We start from the raw sequence: 17,875 nt of genomic DNA, 5'->3' as shown, positions 1-17,875 counted from the left end.
CAAGCAGAAACTTGAATCCTCAAGACAGAAACTTGAATCCCTCCCCTTCTCTCCACATTCACAAGCCTCAACACTTCTAATCCTCTGGTAACAGGTCTCCCCTTCAACTATATTCTCCATCAGGAGCCAAAGTGATCCTTAAGAAAGAATATTGCAGGGGCGCCTGGGTGGCGCAGTCAGTTAAGCGTCCGACTTCAGCCAGGTCACGATCTCGCGGTCCGTGAGTTCGAGCCCCGCGTCAGGCTCTGGGCTGATGGCTCAGAGCCTGGAGCCTGTTTCTGATTCTGTGTCTCCCTCTCTCTCTGCCCCTCTCCCGTTCATGCTCTGTCTCTCTCTGTCCCAAAAATAAATAAACGTTGAAAAAAAAAATTAAAAAAAAAAAAAAGAATATTGCAGGGCACCTGGGTGGCTCAGTCACTTGAGTGTCTGACTCTTGATTTTGGCTCAGGTCACGCTCTCACAGTCGAGCTCAAGCCTCTGCATCAGGCTCCACATTGACAGCACAGAGCCTGCTTGAGATTCTCTCTCTCCCTCTCTCTTTGCCCACCCCCTGCTTGCTCTCGCTCTCAATCAATCAATAAAAAGAAAAAAGCGTACTGAATCATGTCACCCCACTGCTTAAAGCTTTGTGTGAGTCTTAAGATAAAGGTGGAAATCTACAGTGAGATATCCACAGGACTGTGTGTGATCTGGCCCTTCTTAGTTCTTGTGCCATCACCCCCATTTTCTGCATTCCACCTACTGTGGCCTTCATGCTCTTCTGTGTCCCTTCCTGCCACAGGGCCTTTGCTTTGACTGTTACCTCTGCTTCAGATGCTCTCTTCCTTTGTAATACGTTGGGAATAACCACATTCCTGCCTTGCAGAACTCTTCTTTTGGTCTAGAATTATTTGTGATCATTAGTTTATCCTCTGCTGATAGAGTCAGACATTAACTCCATGAGAACAAAGCCCTGTTTTCCTGACTTTTAGATGCCCAGTACTTGGCTTTTAGTTGGTACTCGACAGATATTTGTTGAACCAATAAATGAGTAATGAAACGTCTGAGCCCAGGACATTCTTATTACGTATGGGTTGAAATCGAAGAAAAGGGACCATAAGGTTGGCACAGCAAGGACACAGCATATTGAGTCCTCTTTTAATCAGCAAAGTGGAGGAAATTCTCCAATCAGGACTTTTTCGGCATTTGGAAGAAGCCTCTTTGTGTGTGTGTGAGTGTGGCTCTCAAAGCAAATAATTAAACTCCTTCCAAGGTAATAGGTGATTTCTGCCACACCAGAAGTCTTCCTTCCAGCTAACGCTCCTTGAAGTGGAGGCAGATAACGGACAGTTTTTAAAATGTGCGAATTAAATCCATTAGCCCTTGCCACTCGGAGCTCTGGACACACACTGCTATAAAGTGAGGGATTTTTTTCTCTTCTGCAGTTATTGCTGACACGGACGGCTCATTGGATCCTTCTTGGTATGGGCACCAGTGGGCGGCACACCCAAGTGCCACAGACACGCTGGCTTGGGAAGCCTGCTTAACTTGTTCAGAGGCTCTCCCGATACTGCTCGAGATAAGGAATCCGTCCTCCTGGCTGGGCCGCCTGCCTTTAAGCATCTGAATGTTACACACCTCCCCTCAGATCTGCAACCCATAAAGCTGTCACTGTCCCACGGGTGGCCTTTTTGAGCGTTGGGATCTGGAACAACAGTTGTTTGTTAAAGCCCGAGATTATCCTCAGCTTAAAGGAGGAGGAGAAGCCCAGGTTAGGAAGGGAGCCCGGTGAAGATGGGAGGGAGACAAGAAACCCCTCCATGGGGGACAGAGCTGGGGGCTGTGTTTCTCTTTAGCTCAGTGCTTCTCACACTGTGGCCCGTGGACTAGCAGTATCAGCCTTACCTGGGAGTTTGTTAAAAATGCAAAATTTCCTGGGAATGCAAGCTGGTGCGGCCACTCTGGAAAACAGTATGGAGGTTCCTCAAAAAACTAAAAACAGAACTACCCTACGACCCAGCAATTGCACTACTAGGCATTTATCCACGGGATACAGGTGTGCTGTTTCAAAGGGACACATGCACCCCCATGTTTATAGCAGCACAATCAACAATAGCCAAAGTATGGAAAGAGCCTAAATGTCCATCGAGGGATGAATGGATAAAGAAGATGTGGTATATATACACAATGGAGTGTTACTCGGCAATCAAAAAGAATGAAATCTTGCCATTTGCAACAATGCAGATGGAAATGGAGGGTATGATGCTAAGCGAAATTAGTCAAAGAAAGACAAATATCATATGACTTCACTCATATGAGGACTTTAAGAGACAAAACAGATGAACATAAGGGAAGGGAAACAAAAATAATATAAAAATAGGGAGAGGGACAAACCAGAAGAGATTCATAAATATGGAGAACAAACTGAGGGTTATGAGAGGGGTTGTGGGAGGGAGGATGGGCTGAATGGGTAAGGGGCATTAAGGAATCGACTCCTGAAATCATTGCTTCACTATATGCTAACTAATTTGGATGTAAATTTTAAAAAATAAAACAAGTTAGAAAAAAAATGCAAAATTTCCCTCCTCTCTCCAGGTTGCACATGCTGGATGGGGTGAGTGATGGGTTTCAGGAGCCCTCCAGATGATTCTGACGTGTGCTCAAGTCTGAGGGCCGATGTCTTAGGGGAGTAGTTTAGGGTCCTTTCTTGGCTCACCTGTGGACTGCCATTCAATTTTTATCATTATTGATTTTTTTAAAAATAGGCCTGTCAGGGAGGCTTCAGTGTAGATCTTTTTTTAAGTAAGTCAAAACAAAGTATCTTTAATGGTAGTTAAATCTGACTTCCATTAGCTAACCACTCGGCCTAATGAGTCAAGTGCCTGACCCAGCAGGTGCATCTTAACATTGTACTGTCTGAAAGCTGAGGCCCTTACTGTCGGGCTAACCATTCCAAAGGTGCATGTCCTCTCCCTTTGTTTCCTCTCCTCCCTGGCCTCTACAGCAAGAGCCTAAAGCCTCTCGTCTTCCAAGAATGAGAAGCTGGAAGGGTAGTGTGGATGGTGCCAGAGACACCTGCATTTGAATTCCAGCTCTGCTCTTTTCTAGCTGTGTGACTTTGGGCAAGTTGCTCAACCTCTCTGAACCTCTGTGTGCTCATCTATACAACAGTGCTAACAATGATTAGTGAGAGTAGTGCTTCGGAAATTCAGGGAAATGGGAACCTTGCCACCGCGTGAGATACGCAGTAGGCACCTCGGTGTGTGCTTGTACTTTCCTCCGCAGGTACCCTGCAGCAGTCTGCCTTCACAGCTTGGTACGTTTCGCTTTCAGATGGTACAGACCCTGAGTTTTGGCCCCTGCTACTTCCCCGCTTCATGAGAATGCCCCCACAAAGGACAGAAGAACAAGGGAAGAGTTGAGTCAGGACCTCCTCGGGACTTGTCTGCAGCACCCGTGACAGATGTGGAGGGGTGCCCCCCCCCCCAGGAGCTTGGGGAACAAGTGACATCACCACAGCCCATCTGGGGACACAGAAAACAGTGTAGTCCTAGAAGGCATTTGGCTTGACAGATTTCCCTGTGATGACCAAGAAGGACAGAAAACGGCTGGGAGAGTTCTCGCCAGCTCAATGCCAGCAGCCCCGGCTGGTTCCCGGCGAAAGCGGCCGGTGTTCTCCTGGCGGATTATAGCAAATCAACAAAATGTGATCTACAGGAAACTAGATGTGGCTGGACTTCCAGAAGAGGCATGGAAGTTCTGTTTAGTTACCAAGAGCAGCGCTGAGAGAATAGCTGGGTTTGCGTTAGAAGACAAGAGTCGAGGCTAGAATGTGGCACAGGTAGAATCATCCAGGGTTGTGCACTGCTCAGCTGCAGAGGGGGCTCTTGGCATCCACTACAGCAAGGATGGGCCCCCGAGGTGCAGCACAGCCCCGGGGCGGGGGGTGGGGGAAGAGGGGGAGAGGCAGGGCAGACACCTATTTCAGAGATGAGGAATTTGAGATTTGGAGGGATCAATAACTTGCCCAAGGACAGATGGCTCGTGAGCGCCAGAACTGACTGACATGTGACGGGAGGTCTGGGCCACCATGCTATCATGCTTTGACGTTTTAGCATTTAGAACCTTTCACCAGAAGTAATCTCACCACTTTATTGGCAAAAGTGAAGCTTCCTCCGACTTGCCTGATAGCTGGCTTCCTCTCCAAGTACTGTATACAGGCAGGCTTACCTGGCCTGTTTCTAAAAACATGCAAAATGCAGGGGCGCCTGGGTGGCTCAGTCGCTTGAGCAGCCGACTTTGGCTCAGGTCATGATCTCATGGTCTGCGAGTCCGAGCCCCGCGTCGGGCTCTGTGCTGACAGCTCAAAGCCTGGAGCCTGTTTCGGATTCTGTGTCTCCCTCTCTCTGACCCTCCTCCGTTCATGCTCTGTCTCAAAAAAATAAAGTAAACGTTTAAAAAAAATTTTTTTTAAACATGCAAAATGCAGATAATAATTTGGGGACATTGATTTTTTTAAAAAGGCCCTTCTGTTTTAATTGGAAATAAAACATAGCAGCAGCTGCCCGTGACAAGGCAGCAGTTATGAATCACGATGGTGCCGTGCCCACGAGCCTCGGAGGTTGCTGTTGGGGGCGGCAGCAGTGGTCCTCAGGTCCGGAGTCAGCATCCTGCCCTGGTGGGTATGAGGTTTGAGATGTCTGCGTGGCAGTCTCTGCCCAAGTGGGCACCACTGGGGCAGGGGTCCGAGGCGTCACCCCGCCTACACAAGGGCTCCGTTGCTGGAGCTTATGGCTTGGGTGCAGGAAGCTCAAACCATCCCAGAGGGAAGTCTGTCAGTCTGTCAGGTGTAATATGAGAGAACCCCCAAACAGGAGTGTCCGGGGAAACCCATCCAACACCATAGGTGAACTCATCTGAGGACTTGGGGGGCGGGCAGGGCCGAGGAGGACAGGACGGATGTTAAAGCCTAACCTCAACAGGTACTTCTTTCTGTTTTCTCTACTTTGATGAAATACTCACATTTACCAGTGTTGTCCAAACTCTTAAATCCAAGAACCCCCATGATGTGTTCAATCTCAGAACCCCGCGAGTAGGCGGATATTTTGAGGAAATAGGGCTCCACCACTGAAAACTGCACAAAGGTGGCAGATTAAAAACAAAAAAAAAAGAAAAAAAAATCCTGTAGCACATGTTTGGTTTCTCCTAGCACAGCACTAGGTTGTGTACAACGTGGTGAAGCCTTAAGAAATCGTTTTCCACTGATGGTGCAGCTGCATTCCTGGGCTCCCCCTCCAGCCTAGCAAGGAGTCAGCAGTGAAACTCCTTTACCTTTCTCTCAGTCACAGAGTGCCTAACCCTTAACTCCCTATTAGGTGACACTATGTGGTGCCACTGAAATAGAAGGCAATGACCATCGTGGGAACTTAAACTAAAACTCACCCTATGGTACCGTCTTCACAGAGCTGTGCCTGCCCCAGATTAGTCCCATGATGCTCTTCTTCCTGGTGAGACACTCTGTCCCTCGGGGGTCCTGACTTTGGCCTCACCTGCCCAGCTCTCTCTCCTTTGGGGCCTTCTCTCTCGTCCTTTGTGTCTTTCACAACCGGGCTTGGTACCTGCTCAAGATTTTGTGACTGTCACGCTCCTAAGTGTTTACCATGCACAGGTCTCTGGCATCTGACTCTGTGAGCACTGGGGACCCAGGCCCCACTGAGTGGACTGCCCCTCCCTGAGGTGGGGGCCATGCTGGGCATAGGTACCCCTCAGGATGGCAGAGGTCACAGGGATCTTTGCTCAGGAAGACTGAGAGCACCCCGTATGTTTGGGGTGTGGAAGAAGGCCACAGTCTCTGCTGGGCTGTTCACGCACAGAACACATCCCTCTTTTGTAACCACAGTGACCCAAGTATTCTCTTCCACACCCTTCATATTTCCCTCTCTGCTCAAGCTCATTTGCCCAGATTTATTCCCAGCGCACAGGCTCTCGAACTGGCTTCCTCTGGGGCAGTTCGTGTAGTCAGCAGGCTCAGCGGGACTTTGAAATTTTTCCCTCTTTCCTTCCTTAAATTAGTTTCTCTCTCTGGAAAGCGACCAGAAATAATGTCTAGATGCACCAGTACCTCCTCACTACACCCAAGCGAGGTCTTGACTCTGGAATTACAGGAGTAGCTCGGCTTGTGGGCTCTGTTGTCCTTCCATCCGTTCACCCCACAAGTAGGTTTTGAGTGCCGACTCTATGCTATATTCCAGGGATACAGGTATAAATAAGACCGCTGGCAGCCTTGACCTGATGGAGTTGACTTCTAGCGTCAGTCATGACATCAGCGTATCTGGTATATTATATCCCAGGTGTGTGCTAAGATTTACATGGATTGTCGTGGTGCTAAGACGCATCACACGGATTGAACCATCCACATCAATACCCTTTAAGGCAGGGCTTGGCAAATGGGGGCTTGGCTCCCGGGCCAAATGAGGCCCATCACCTGTTTTTGTAGATAAAGTTTTCTCGGAATACAGTCGCACACATTCGTGACATATTAGCTATGACTGCTTTTACGATACAGCAGTGGAGCCAAATGGTTACAACAGAGACCATATGGCCTGCGGAGCCTAGAATATTTATTATCTGCCTTTTCCAGAAAAAATCGCCAACGTTGTTTTTACAGAAAACCCAGTTGCCTGACGTTGACTTAGGTTAGAGTTACTGTCCCGTTGTATAGATGAGAACGCTAGGCCACTGAGTGAGAAATCGGGCTGCTGAGTGGCGAAGAGACTCTTCAGGAAGTCTCACGCCACATCTTCCACATGACCCATTCTTGTCCAGCTCTATTACTGACTGTGCGACCTTGTCCTCTCTAAGCCTCTGTTGACTTCCCTGCCCCATGGGGAAATGCTTTGCTGCAGGTCAGGCTCCCCAGGAAGCAGCCTTTGATAGATTTGGGTGGAGCAATTTTTAGGGGGGGTGCCCTGGGGAACACCTGTGGGGAAAGGAGGGCACAGGAGTGGGCAGGGGGAAAGACGGGCTACGATGCAGTCACAGCAGTGGCTTTATTAGCCAACCCCCGGGAGAGCCCTGGAACTGGGATGGCCTTTTGGAGTTGTTCTGAGTTGGGACAGGAGGGTGGGGCACACGGCACAGGGCTGGCCCCATGTTCTGTGCCCTTCTAATTCGGGAGATCTGGTGAGAGTGTGGGCCCAGTGCTTGGTAGCCCACAGCCTGCTCGGAAGGGAAGCAAGTAGCCAGCACCGTGGCTCATAGGAGGGGCAGGCCCCTGTGTCTTCTCCCATTCTGCTTCTCCAAATAATAGGATTTCAGGACCTCCTCTCCCAGAGCCAACTGAAAGACATACCCCTCATCCCCAGAGTCCCCTGAAATCCACAACTAAGATACAGTGCATGGGGGCACCTGGGTGGCTCAGTCGGTTAAGTGTCTGACTCTTGATCTCGGCTCAGGTCATGCTCTCACAGTTCATGGGTCCAAGCCCCTCATTAGGCTCTGTGCTGACAGCACACACAGCCTGCTTGGGACTCTCTGTGCCTCCCTCTTTCTGCCCCTCCCTGTGTACATGCTTGCTCTCTCTGACTCTCTCTGTCAAAAATAAGCAAATAAATAAACATTTAAAAATAAGTAAATGAAATACACTGCATGGAGGGCATCAAACAGGCTCTTATGGTGGGTGTGACGTGTGTGGACCATGATTCAAGTTTGCTGCTGGTAACGCTCTGCTCCAGGAGTGCTGGGAATCGTGTCTTGCTCAGACAAGAGCTTGCGCACACAAGCAGACGGTCGGGTGAAGTGCTGGGTTCACAGAGACAACATTTATTTATCCCCATCCTCTCTGCGTTCTAGTTCCAGTGGCGAATCTCCCGAGAAGACATGCACAACAGGCAGATGAGGAAGTCCAAAGGCAAACTCAGCGCCAGAGACAAGCGACAAGCAGAAGAAAATGAGAAGAATTTAGAAGACCAGTTTTCCAAAGCCGGAGACGTGGGAAACTGTGTGCCGGGCCTGCATCAGGAGGACGAGGCGTCCGAGGAGCTGAAGGTCCCCGCCCAGGAGATCACAGAAGGAAAGCTCTGTGTGGAGGGTGGGGCTGTGCAAAACGGTCCTGCGGGTCATTGTGGGACCCCGGAAGGGGGCTGCGCTGAGCAGTCCCATCCCAGAGAGGATGCCAGGGAGGGAGGCGCCCAGGAAGTGGCCGCAGAGCCCGAGACAGCGGGGGACAACTGAGTCCTGAGCGGTTGGTGTTGCACGCCTGATGCGCTGGCAAAGCGGAGGCACCGTGCCGGCATCTGGGTGGGGGGCTGGTTTGCCCCAGCGTCACGTGTTACCCTTTGGCTTGGCTTGACCTCTTCCCGTGAGCTCACCGGGCCCTCTGAGGGCCGGGTCCCTGACAGTTTTGGTCTCTGCACATCCACTAGAAATGTGTCGTAATGCCCCAGTGTTAGAATGCAAGAGGTCAGGTTATTTCTTCATCTGTTTCCCAGTCCCATGGGAAGGAGTGGCCCATCCAGTGCCTGTGTCCACCCCCCCCCCCCCCCCCCGCCGCCACTGCCAGGTCCCCCAGCATTCGAGTCAGGTCCATCCATGGACCTCCCTGGCTACAAACCAAGACTGTTCGTTCCCACACCCTGCCGGGGGTGCATTTTACGCCCGCTGCTGCTCTCTGCAGCTCTTTGGTGATGTAACAACCCCCGGAGCCCATCAGGTGCCCTCCTCCATCTAAGCCCCACACGCCCTGCTGCTTTGACAAGGAAAATGACAGTAGGGAGGGGAGGTGCCCCACCTCCTGGCTTTTCTTGAAGTATTCCCATAGATACTGGTAATTTGAAAATGAAGAGGTAATTCTGTGTGTACACCTGATCTTGCAGAGTTTCCAAGAAGGTATTCTGTATTAGTATCAATGCCAAAAAATTTTTTAAAGAATTTGTACTCAGCACATTATCTGAACACACGTTCCTTCTTTCATTTCAGGGCAACCCGACTGGTTGGGAGCTCTTGTTATGTGCTATTTTAATCAGTGTATCATTGGCCAAGTTGTTTCCATGTATGCTATCACGTGTTTATATTGTCCAGAAAGTATTGTTAAGGCTTTAAGTAGTTGCAACTGGTGAACCGTGGAGAGAGAATGCCGATTGTCTTGACCCAAACAACAGCCTTTCTCTTCTCTTTCTTGTTTAGTTACTTAAAGCAATAAATCATCTATGAGTTTAGTGCATTGTGAGCATTGAATATTGTGTCACAGTGAAAAGCCTGTCTAGCCTCATGTCCAAAGGACTCGACTCCACAGTCCCCATTCATTCTTTATATGTTTCTGACTCCTGGCAGCATGATGATTTTGGAGAAGAAAATGAAGCTCCTGTAGAAAACAGCAGAGCCAGCTAAACACGCTGTGCTTTCCTGTCATTTGTAGAAAGAAGATGGAAAGTGGGATTCAGGTGTCACCAGGTGAGGCAGGGCACAGCCGCTCCCCATTGCCAGGGGTGGTGGAAACAACTTTTAAAACAAACAAAAAGCCCTACCTCGGTTTCTATGCATGTTTCCAGACTTTTAAGTAAATTATTTCATGAAGCAAGTCTCTTCCCTGTTTGCAAGTTTGCTGAAATACACGTTTATACTATATTTTGTAGGGCAGAATTGAAAACCCTGTACAGCCACATTGTACATTTGTTTTCCTCTTTTTTTTTTTTATAAAGTTTATTTATTTTCACAGAGACAGAGACAGCGTGAGTTGGGGAGGGGCAGAGAGAGAGAGGGAGAGAGAGGGAATCCCAAGCAGGCTCCGCACCACCAGCTCAGAGCCCGACACAGGACTCAAACCCACGAAACTGTGAGGTTGTGACCTGAGCTGAAATCAAGAGTCGGACGCTTAACCAGCTGAGCCACCCAGGTGCCCCAGTTGTTTTCCTCTTGGTTTTTGAACAAACTTCCACCACCGAGGCCCAGAGCTTCCTTAAAAAGGTTGAAGGCTCTGTTCAAAGAGAAGGCAACTGCTTAAAAATGACATTTTCTGCAGTTATACCCAAGAACATCTATACAGCATTGATATTAAAAATTATCTCTTGGCTTATATCTTCGAGGGTCACGGCTTTTTAAAAATGCAGTAGTTCGCAGAGCCTGGGACAAAAACAATGCCCATCTCTCACAACTTTGGGAGGCGGTTGGTCCCAGCATGCACCCCTTCAGGTGGATGCCTGTATCACTCGGCAGTAGGTACGTTTTTCAGTAATTAAATGACATGTATGTTGGCTGCATGTGTTATGGGAAAACAATCGAAGGTGACTGTAGCTAATTTGAATTCCTCAGGGAGTTTGACCCTAGCGCCAGGCTAACAAGTAATTCCTGAATGTCTTGTCTTTTCCGGCTTTTGCCCGCTCGTGCTGACACCCGGCAAAATATTAGTCTACCTGAGACAGTTCTCATACTGGCTGACTGGGGGAGCTTTAAAAATTCTTGATACCTGGGTCCCACTCGAGACTGGAGTGGCTGCTCCAGGGAGTGGCCTGGGTCCCGAGTTTGTAACCCCGCTGTGGATTCCACGGTGCAACCAAGGGTGAGAGTCGCTGGCCACAGGATTGCTGTGAGCTGAATCACAGCTTGTTCCTTGTGAAATGAAATGCTTTTTACGAAAAGTAAATAACCAACACCCTGACACTCCACCCCGACATCCTCCATGTGTCTTTCAAGCAGCGGGATTCCCAAAGGAAACGTTACTCTCCTATGATTGCCGATAGGGTGAAAGTCCATTGTTGGCCCGGACGGGGCCTCATGACCAGGAAAGCCGCAGAGGCTTGTAGGAGGCTTGTGCACATGGCATTCAGTCTTTGCATCTGTCACAGCAGGTCTGGAAGGAACGGGGAGTTCTGGGGGTGATCAGGTGACTTACGTGGGGGCCTAAGTGACTTTGATGGCCCTGCTGCCACCGCCATCCAGCTCGATGGGACATTCCAGAGAGTCAGAGGCACCACGAGAAGGGGAGGCCAAGTCTGGCCTCATGGGAAGGACTGGGACTCTGCCGTGGAGGGTTCTTTGTTCATTCTTCGGCCTAGTTGGTTTGCCTGTGGAAAGAGGTTTTTGGAAGGGGAAAAAAAAAAAAACCTCTCCCAGGAACAAATGAGAAGTTCTTCTGAAGCTGTGTCTGAAATTCTGAGTCTTAGGCCAGGAGGGTATTTTTCTTTTCTTTTTTTTTTAATTTTTTTTTAATGTTTATTTGTGCGTGAGAGAGAGAGAGAGAGTGAGGAAGGGGGAGAGAAACAGGGAGACACAGAATCCGAAGCAGGCTCCAGGCTCTGAGCTGTCAACACAGAGCCCGATGCGGGGCTCGAACTCACAAACTGTGAGATCACGACCTGAGCCGAAGTCCAGGAGGGTATTTTTCAAGACCTCTTCTTCACCTCCAGAGGTTCAGGGGAGGGTCGTGGGTGGGGAGGAGTGCCATTCAGGTGTGGTGCTCTCAAGTGCACATGGCCACAAGGTCAAAGAATTGACACATGGAGAGCCTAAGGACACCCATGTTAATGAAGCAGTGAACCTGTTCGACATCGGGCTCCCCTTGGTGGAAAAGCCCAGCTGGGCTTTGGAATCGGCTGGTTAGGATGCTAACCTACACACGTAATCTCCAGGTAATTTCTCCACATCTCCAAGCACCAGTGTCCCCACGTGTGAAATGGGGCTGACCCCCACCCCGTTAGATTTTTGTATGCAGACGACGTGTGCAAAGTGCTTGGTGTGGTTGTCAGTGAATCCTAATGCCTGCCGGCAACAAGGTAGCAGGAGCTGTCAATGCCCAGCTGGTGCCCACAGACTCCCGTACTTCCAGCCTCTCTGCACTCCTGGCCATGTGACTGGGTTCTGGCCAACAGGACATGAGCAGATGTGATGCAGGCCACTTCTGGGCCTGACCTTTACAAAGCCCCTCATGTCACCTCTGCCCTCCCAACACCCTTGGCTTAGTTGAAGATGGACCATGACGTGAGAGTACATCAAAATGAGCTATGCTAGGGGTGCCTGGGTGGCTCAGTTGAGCGTTCGACTTTGGCTCAGGTCGTGATCTCACAGCCCGTAAGTTCGAGCCCCACAACAGGCTCTATGCTGACAGTAAGAGCCTGCAGCCTGCTTCAGACTCTGTGTCTCCCTTTCTCTCTGCCCCTCCCCTACTCCTGCTTTGTCCCTCTCCTTCAAAAATAAACATTTAAAAAAATGAGCTATGCTAAACCACTGACAATGCAAGTTTTATCTGTTACAGAAGCATAGCATAGCCCATCCTGACAGAAGTAACTCTAATAACATTTTTCAAAGTCTTCACGTATTTGTTAGTGGTTTGTAAGTAACAATAGGGTCAGCACGGTCCAGTCCTTGTCTGAATGTTTTCAAATCTCCAAGCTGATCATACTTCACTTAAGCTGTGCTTGATGGGACCAGCTTCAAGAAAACACTAGGACGAGACGTTCTAATTCACTTCTTACGAAGCACATTTTATCAGTTCTCCAAACATATTAATCATGGCCGGTTTTAAGCCACAAGACATGTTTCAGGAAGAGCTCTCGGGTGGCGCAGTGCTTATCAGGAGGTTCACGTTCACCCAAAACTCCTCACTCAGGCAACACGCTGCGGGCGTGCGGGGCCTGGCTGACCCCGGGAGACCCCGCGGGGCAGCACGGTCTGGGCTCCGGGCCCCCACCCCGAGCGGGCCCAGAGCGGCAGCTGGGAATGAAGGCTCAGGAAAGGGTTGGTGGGAGGCGGCAGGAGAAAGGACGGGGGCCGTAGGCGGCAGCCTCGAGGTGGCTCGGCGCCGACTCCCCAGCCGTGCCAGCGGGTCGGGTCTCCCAAGGGTCCCGCCGAAAGTGCTGGAGCTGACTGCGTGGGCGGGGCCGGCTGCGCCTCGGCTGATGAGTGCTCTGCCGGCTCCGCGACCTGCCCAAATGAGCTCGGGAGAGTCTGGTTTTCCCGTACCTGGTCCCCAGGGTCTGGAACAGGGAAGCACGTGGACGTGAGATCTAAGGACAGGACCCAACAAGTCTTTGGCTGGGATTTCTGAGGTGACGGTTGCCAGGGAAGGAAGCAAAGCCAATGTTTACCACAGGTTCCTGTTGATAGAGATCATCTCTGCGGCCAGACTAAGAAAGCTCACTCCGGGTTGTCGAGAGCTGCTCTCTGAACCTGCCAGGTGCTCGCTTCCCTAGCCGCTGCGACACAGTGGGGTGTGGCATCTCCCTGCCGAGGCGGCCTGGCCGTGGCAGACCTGTGGGTGCATTTCTTTTTCTTTTTCTTTTTTTTTTTTTAGGGTTTATTCATTTTTTAGAGACAGAGCACGGGTGGGGAGGGGTAGAGAGAGAGGGAGACACAGAATCAGAAGCAGGCACCAGGCTCTGAGCTGTCAGCAGAGAGCCTGATGTGGGGCTCGAACCCACGAACTGTGAGATCATGACCTGAGCTAAAGTCAGACGCTCAGCCGACTGAGCCACCCAGGCGCCCCCCTGTGGGTGCATTTCTACTGCACGAGGGATCGTTCTCCACACACATAGGTAGTTGTTGTTTTTCATGTTTTCTTATTTTTGAGAGAGAGAGAGACAATGAGCGAGCGGGTAGGGGCAGAGGGAGAGGGGGACAGAGGACCCCAAGTGGGCTCTGCGCCAACAGCAGGGAGCGGGAGGTGGGGCCCAAGCTTGATAACCGAGAGATCCTGACCGGGGCAGACGTCAGACATTTAAACCACCGCGCCCCCAAGGCGCCCCCACGAATGCGGTTTTAAGGCCCACACCACAGTGCTAGGTGCTGGGAAGAGAGCAGTGACCGAGACCGACCCCCATCCCGGCTCCCTCGGGGCTTACACACACGCTAGGTTCCCGCACCGGCAGCCGTAGCTGTGGGGAGTGGCGTGGACAAGGGCGGGATGCCGCGAAGGCACCCACCGACAGGGAGAGGTCACCCGCTTACGGAAGGCTTCGCCGAAGGATAAGCAGGCAGGTGAGCAGTCCACAGGGTGGCAGTGTGCCTCGCAGCTCAGGGCGCGGACTGGAGCCCCGCTGCCCCGCTACAACCCGGACTCTGCGGCCTACCAGCTGGGTGGCCTTGGGCAAGTCACTTAACCCGCCTGTGCCCCGGCTGCCTCATCTGTAAAAGGGAGGTAGAGGCCGTAGCGAGAATGAAGTGAGTATATGCAAAGTGCTTAGAGAGCGTCTGGCACAAGGGAAGTGCTATATACAAACGTTAGCAACGAGGAAGCAAGACTGAACAGGAAGAATGTGAGAGCAGGCTCTGAAGGAAGCAGCTTATGTTCACGTAACTGAAAGAAATCCAAGCAGGTTCGCAGAGAGTGTGTGTGTGTAGGGGTGGGGAGTAGCAACCATGAGATTCGAGACAGAGATGGATGGGCAGGGCCTGAGGCAGCTGAGCCTCGGGAACCCTGGTAAGGATTCTCGTCCTCGCAGTAGGAGTCATGGGGGGCCGTTGATCAGTTTTAAACAGGGAGATGACGTCAAATTTGCATGTTTAAAAGATCTCTCTGGCTGCTGAAGGAGAAAGGTGTGCAGGGGGCCCAGAGAGGATGCAGAGGAGGGCTGGTGCATTAGGGCAGGTGGGAGTGTGGGTGGTTTGCACCTCAGTGGAGAGCGAGAGGAAGGGTCAGCTTTGAGAGTGATTTAGGAGCAAAAATCGACTGGACTCTGCACTGACCAGTGAGGGAGGTATGGAAGCTACCAGCCCTACCAGAAACCGATGAGGACTGTCCTTATTGAAAGTATTTCCTCAGAATAGGGGTGTCTGGGGTGGCTCAGTTAAGCAGCTGACTCTTGATTTTGGCTCAGGTTATGATCTCACAGCTGGTGTGTTCAAGCCCCGTCTCAGGCTCCACGCTGACATGGCGGAACCTGCTTGGGATTCTCTCTCTCTCTCTCTCTCTCTCTCTCCCTCACCCTCTGCCCTCCTCTGCCCATTCTCGCTCAAAATAAATATTAAAAAAAAATAAAATGAAATAAAAGTATTTCCTCGGAATAACAAATACTGCAGTGATACTGCCATCATTCAAAACTTTTCTAGAAACCTTCTGGTGGATTAGTTTTCAGGATTTGAATGACTAACTCAACATGATTCTACAAAGTCACTAAAACGTGAGTCTGGATACTTCCCTTAAGACCCAAAGAATAGGTCTTTAATTTCTGGAGGGAGGAAGCTGTTGACAAACAGAAGCAGCTGGTGGGGAGGAACCATGGGTAAGTCATAGGTTGTAGAACGGGACCTATTTGTCTTGGGTCAGAAGGACAGAGCCTAAAACAATTTTTAATGGCAGTGCTACAATTATAGCCAAGGCTGTCCTCTGTGGGGACTGTGTCTTAGAAATGGAGTAAAAGGACTCATTCAATCCAGAGACGTTTTGAAAACATGGATCCCACGTTGGTTGACCGGTAAGAGGAAGCAAGCTTTCCTCGCTGTAACTAACACAATCTTTAGTAATCAATACTTCTGTATTTAAACGTGTCGCTCACTAGACATAAAGTTCAGTATGGCTTTGGATTTTCTGCTGCCTCTAAATAATATGAAGGTTTAATGAAGGTAAGAAATAGATTTCACTTATCAGGTTGAGCATTAAAATGCTTCCTGTAATGAACCTCTGTTTGTGAATCCTGGGTACCTCTTCTCTTGTTGATGCTTCAGCAAAGAGAACAAGAAAATCATCTGAGAAGGAAGGACAACCGGCAAGCTTGTCAGGGCCTGGATCCCGAAATGCCTAAGTTGCTAACTGTTGAGAAAACTCTTCTTTTCACGAAGCCAGGGAGCTATCAATTCAGCCGCTGTCTCAGTCCAGCCCACCTTAAGCCCCAACAGGCAAATGTTGTCAGTTTTCTTTCTTATTAATGGTGAATCCACCATTTCTCCTGAGCCCCAACTCCAGAATTTAATCAGTACCACAGTGCAGAAGTCCTCTATATCAAACCAAACTTTTCCCTTGCTTCGGTCCAAGGCAGTTTCTTCTTATTCTGTCGACACTGGAGATGCAAACAACAGTAATTGCAACAATGAATCAAGTATTTGAAGACAGTTAACACCCTCCTTCCTCATCTCTCATCAGAATGGCCAACCTCCGCTCCACTCGATCTCTAAGGCCCGTTTTTTCCATCAGGAAAATTGCAGAATGATCATGCTAAAAGGGATTCTAGGTTGTGTAGTCCTACCCACTTGACAGATCAGGAGAGCAGGTCACGGACATAGTGAGTCGTGCAGGAAGCTGTACAACAGGGATGACTTAGGTCTCTCGATGCCTGGCACCCTGTTCTCTCCACCCTACTACACAGCCAACTAAACTTGTTCCATTCTTTCTTTCTTCTCTCTAGGTGCCTATAGTCCCTAAGGACAGACAGGCTTGGTTGGTTTTTTTAAAAATCTCACTAAAATGGAATGGAGTGTTCTGGTTAAATGAGTCTCTCTTTAAAAAAAAAATGGGAGGCAAGTCTACCCTGTTAATGAGTGGGGAGGATTTTGGAACAAGGTCAGGGCCGAGTCTGTGGAGAGGAATGGGACTAAGTCTCATAAGTCACGCATTGTCACTGTCAGCCATGTGAGCTTGGGCAAGCCATCCAACCACTCAGTCTCATTTCCCTTACTGGTAAAATGGAACAGCATCTTCACCCTGATCATCCTGCCTACTTCACACAGACACTGTGGCTAATTCAATGAGCTAAAACGAATGTCTTGTCAAATGCCAAGTGCTCCTGTAGTATTCATTTGATAATAGAACTCTAGTCAAAATCTAGACCACCAGTGAATTCAGGTGAACTCCAGAGTTACTATTTCCCATCCCTTTTCCTTTATTACTTTATCTGTGAAAATGAACCTCTATGGCTACATGTAAGACCTTTGTGTTTAAATAATCTAGAGGTTGGGGGGGGGGAAAAAAGGAGGTAAAGAAAACACAGAATATACTAAGAAGCTATAATAATTAGAACAGTGTTGAATCAGAGCAGGAACAAATAAATAGACCTATGGAACGGAGAGTCTAGGGGAAAAAAATCCATCTGTAGGTGGGAGTTTCATATGTGATAAAGAAGGCATTTCAAACCACTGGGGGAAAGTGTGGAATATTTGATAAATGGTGATGGGCAACTGGAGAGCCATATGAAAAAGTCAGATCCTTATCCCCCATCAAGCACAAAAATTAATCTCCAATAGATTAAAGCCCTGCCAAAGTATCAGAAGAGAGTATATCCATAAAAGCCAAGGGAAAATATGTGATTATATATAAATTTAAAACTCTGGTGTAAGTTATAACAAACAATTCAGGGACAAATAATACATTGGGGAAAATATTTGCAATGCATATACAGACAAAAGATTAGCATGCATTCTATTTTATAAAGAGTTACAAATCCATAAGATATCAAAGTGGACATAAAATGTGAACACACCATTCTAAAAAAAAATGGCTAAAACATTTTTGGAAAAAATGCTAGGGAGCAATCAGGAAATTAATTTTTTAATTAATGTGACTAGGAAACACACTTTAAAGACTTAAACAACCTAGCGTCAGAGAAATGGGTACTTTCATACTCCATTAGAATATAAATCGATTGTGCATTTTACAGGGCCATTTGGCAATACCAGCCAATTTTTGATCCAGAAATGATCCAGAAATGACAGGATACATGCACAAGAATTGCACAAACAAGTCTGTTTCCTGCAGTACTGTTTGTAATAGGCCCAAACTGGGAACAGTGTAGATGTCCATCATAGAGATGTACTTACGTACATGATGGCATGCATCTGCAGCTGGGAGTAGGCAAGAAGAGTAAATTCATAAGTGCACATACCTGTCTGTGTGTCCAAGGTTAATACACTGCAAAAGGTCTAATACCTAGCAAGCTCTTTATATAGAAGTTCATGCTAGGCCAGGGAGCGGGAT

At 49.1% G+C, this 17,875-nt stretch overlaps 1 protein-coding gene across 3 annotated transcripts in view; it reads left to right on the top strand.

The window, feature by feature from the left end:
- RFTN1 (raftlin, lipid raft linker 1) overlaps positions 1-9,194 on the top strand; it is a 207,347-nt gene extending 198,153 nt beyond the window's left edge. For all 3 annotated transcript variants that reach the window (XM_027061902.2, XM_027061901.2, XM_027061900.2), the window contains exon 10: positions 7,831-9,194. In XM_027061902.2, the coding sequence (XP_026917703.1) occupies positions 7,831-8,211 (381 nt within the window). In that variant the 3' untranslated portion in view covers positions 8,212-9,194. The remainder of the gene's footprint in view (positions 1-7,830) is intronic.
- Positions 9,195-17,875: the final 8,681 nt, after the last annotated feature.

The sequence above is a fragment of the Acinonyx jubatus genome, chromosome C2 (genome assembly GCF_027475565.1).
Source record: "Acinonyx jubatus isolate Ajub_Pintada_27869175 chromosome C2, VMU_Ajub_asm_v1.0, whole genome shotgun sequence".
Taxonomy (NCBI): Eukaryota; Metazoa; Chordata; class Mammalia; order Carnivora; family Felidae; genus Acinonyx; species Acinonyx jubatus.
Note: the sequence above shows the minus strand (reverse complement) of the source record. Positions and strands in the feature narration are given on the sequence as shown.